Source organism: Geospiza fortis, unplaced genomic scaffold (genome assembly GCF_000277835.1).
Source record: "Geospiza fortis unplaced genomic scaffold, GeoFor_1.0 scaffold26, whole genome shotgun sequence".
In the NCBI taxonomy this organism is placed as follows: Eukaryota; Metazoa; Chordata; class Aves; order Passeriformes; family Thraupidae; genus Geospiza; species Geospiza fortis.
Genome location: NW_005054425.1, coordinates 1935302 through 1938502, shown reverse-complemented (window position 1 = coordinate 1938502; position 3201 = coordinate 1935302). Strand labels below are relative to the sequence as shown.

General features: G+C 56.9%; 1 protein-coding gene across 1 annotated transcript in view; it reads left to right on the top strand.

Moving 5' to 3' along the window:
* The first annotated feature begins 125 nt into the window (after window positions 1-125).
* The window catches only part of ALX3 (ALX homeobox 3), a 5869-nt gene continuing 2793 nt past the window's right edge, over window positions 126-3201 (top strand). The window contains exons 1-2 of the mRNA XM_031061756.1: window positions 126-168; window positions 2389-2690. Coding sequence (XP_030917616.1) covers window positions 126-168; window positions 2389-2690 — 345 coding nt within the window. The remainder of the gene's footprint in view (window positions 169-2388; window positions 2691-3201) is intronic.

Here is a 3201-nt window from a genome sequence, read left to right as displayed (position 1 = left end):
CGCCGCTCCTTCGCGCTCTCCCAGCCCGGCCCGTCGGGGGCTGCTCCGGGCTCCCACTTTCGCTTTAATTTTATTCCCCTATTTCTGCTTTAATGGAAGAAGCAAAAGGCAGAGCCGCGGGGGCGATGGGAACCAGGTGGGACCGGGCAAAGCCGCCTCGGGGAACAGGTAGAAAAAAACCCGAGAACTGCCGGGAAAAGCCGTCAGGGAGCCCCGGGAGGGCCCCGCTGCAGCGTTTACCTGCTCCAGCCGCGGCGCGGGGATGCTGCCGACCCAGGGGGGGTTCCTCCGGTTCCTGGGAGTCCTTTCCATGCCCCCATCCCTTCACTAATGATCCTTTTGAGTTCCTTCCCCTCCCCATTACCCCAGGAATTGTACAGCTGTTTCCCAGCTGCCGCCTTCCCCAGCGCCGCCAAATCTTTCGGGGGGTGTCAGTTTAGGAAGGAGTGGGAGAAAAAATATCTGTATCTTCCCTTTGTCCCCCGGTGCCGCTGTGTTTGTTTAGCTACGTGCCTGTATCCCGCTCCTTCCTGCCTTTTCCTTCTTCCTGGCTATTTATTTATTTGTCTCCAACGGCAAAACCCGTGGGTCACTTGGAAATGCTCCGCGTTGCCTTTGAAAAAAGAGGGGGAAAAACCCCCAAACTCGATACTTTATGCAGCAGGATTTTATTTTGGTCACTTTTCCCTTAATTTTGGGTATATTTGGGTCTGCTCTTCGGTGAGATTTGGTTTTGAATCATTAAAACCCTCCAGGCCAGCGGCTGAGCCCGTTGGAGGCCAGAGCAGGGAGGAAATGGCAATTCAGCCTCATTCCTTTGCCTTATCCATGACCAGACAGGTCAGTACTGAGAGGGACAGGAGCAATCACCCCCCCAAACCTCCCCCCAAATTACAATTCCTCATTAATTCAAAGCAGCTGGATCAGGGCTTGGCAGCTCCATAGCCCCCAAATTGCCTTAATTAGAAAACAACCAAAAATCCAAAGTGAAAGGCTGGAAAAGGCCGTGCTGGGAGCTGCTTTGGGGAGCCCTGGGTGGCTCTGCAGGGATGGGGACACCATTTCCCTGCTCTGCTGGGATGTGGTGGGCAGGAGGATCCATCCCAAAGGAGACATTTCCCCTCCTGGCCCTCTGAGGTCCCCACCTGCAGGAACCCCAAATCTGCAGCTGCTGATTGGGGTGGGATCAGAGCAAACCCGGCATTTTTTGGTTCTCCTCTCCCCAGGTGACACCTCTGTGTCCCCTCAGCACATGGGGGTCCCCAAGGCACCCCTCCCCATCTGCCAATTCCCTGCTCACTTCTCCTTTCCCTGGCTCAGCCCATCGGGGTTCCAACAGCACCCGGAGTCTTTTGGAGCTGCCCAGCTCTGGGTGTCCCCATGTGGGGACAAACGACCCTCCTGGTGGCCCCAAAACGTGTGGTACGGATTTTCCTCCTTGATCCCATCCCATCATCCACCCCAGCAATGCAGCAGCACTAAAGGGAAGGGGGGGACACCCGGATTTCTTGCTCTGGTCCCAGAGGAGGGTGAGGGAAGGGAGTTTTGTCCAGCAGAAAAAGCAGGGTGGTGTTTTTTACTCCTTTCCAAGAGTTTTCCTGGGAGCTGCAGCTCCAGGGAAGGGCTGGCTCAGGGGCACAGAGCACCCCCGAAGGGCACCCACTGCTCCAGCCAGGCTTCCCCACCCTCCAGAGGCTTTTCCTGCCCACGGCTCCTTCTCAGGGACGGATTTTGTCCTTCTCAGGGACGGATGGATTTTGCCCTTCTCAGGGTTGAATTTTTGCCCTTCTCAGGTGTGGATTTTTGCCTTTTTCAGGGACGGATTTTGTCTTTCTCAGGGGTGGATTTTGCCCTTCTCAGAGATGGATTTTTGCCCTTCTCGGGGACAGATTTTTGCCCTTATCAGGGGTGGATTTTTGCCCTTCTCAGGGTTGGATTTTGCCCTTCTCGGGGACGGATTTTTGCCCTTCTCGGGGATGGAGTTTGCATTTTTCAGGGATGGATTTTTGCCCTTGTCAGGGATGTATTGTGCCCTTCTCGGGGATGGATTTTTGCCCTTCTCAGAGATGGATTTTGCCCTTCTCAGAGATGGATTTTTGCCCTTCTCAGGGACGGATTTTTGCCCTTCTCAGAGATGGATTTTACCCTTCTCAGGGATGGATTTTTGAGCTTTCCAGGGACAGATTTTCCCAGCCAGCTTTTCAGGGATGGAATTTTGCCCTGCTGTGTGTCCGTGCTGAGCCCTTTCTCCTGGGGCAATAGCTCAACATCCCCTGGGATGAGGGACGGGGTGGGATGGGATGGGATGGGATGCCAGGGCTGTGGCACACAGTTCAGGGCTTCCTTGGCACTGTTAACACCCCCTGGTGCTGTGCCTCTCCCCCCCAGGTGAGAAGGGTTGCAAAGGAGGGTTCCAGGCCATTCCCACTGGCTGCAGGGTCCCCCCAAAAGCCCAGGAGGATTTGGGGTGCCCGCTGGCAGCACCCCTGGGCAGCCTCCGGGATTATGGGATCCCTGAGCTCCCCCTGCCCCTGGGCAAGAGCAAGAGCAAGAAGAGGAGGAACAGGACGACCTTCAGCACGTTCCAGCTGGAGGAGCTGGAGAAGGTTTTCCAGAAGACGCATTATCCTGACGTGTACGCCCGGGAGCAGCTGGCACTGCGCACGGACCTGACCGAGGCCAGGGTGCAGGTATGGGCACAGAGGGATGGGCATGGGCACCCTGGGGCTGCCAGGAGGCGGGGGTTCTCCTGTCTGCAAGGTGGTGCTGAGATAGAAGCTGATTTCCCATGAAAATGCTAAATCCCAGATGGAAAATCTCACGCTCTGCACCCTCTGCTGTGGTTGGGTTTTGGTTGTCTCTGAACCCTCTGCACTCCCCTACCCTGGACCCAAAGGGTGGAAAGAGCCAAAATCTGAGAGGTCAGTGTCAACCACCCCCCTCTCAGAATGCCCTAATCGTGATGCCCCCAATGCATCCATCATTCCCAGAGAGGAACCCCGGGAGCTCCCGTGGGTGGCGCTGGGGTGGCACATCCCGCACCTGGGGCACGGTGAGACCGACCCTCCCTGCCCAGCTCCACTGCCCCCATGCGGTCTGAGGCTCCAGGAGGGAGGAGGCAGCTGGAGGGGACTCCCAGCAGGGAGGACATGGAGGTGGAGGGTAAGGAGTGAGCAGGGAGCTGCCATCCCCAGGAGCAGG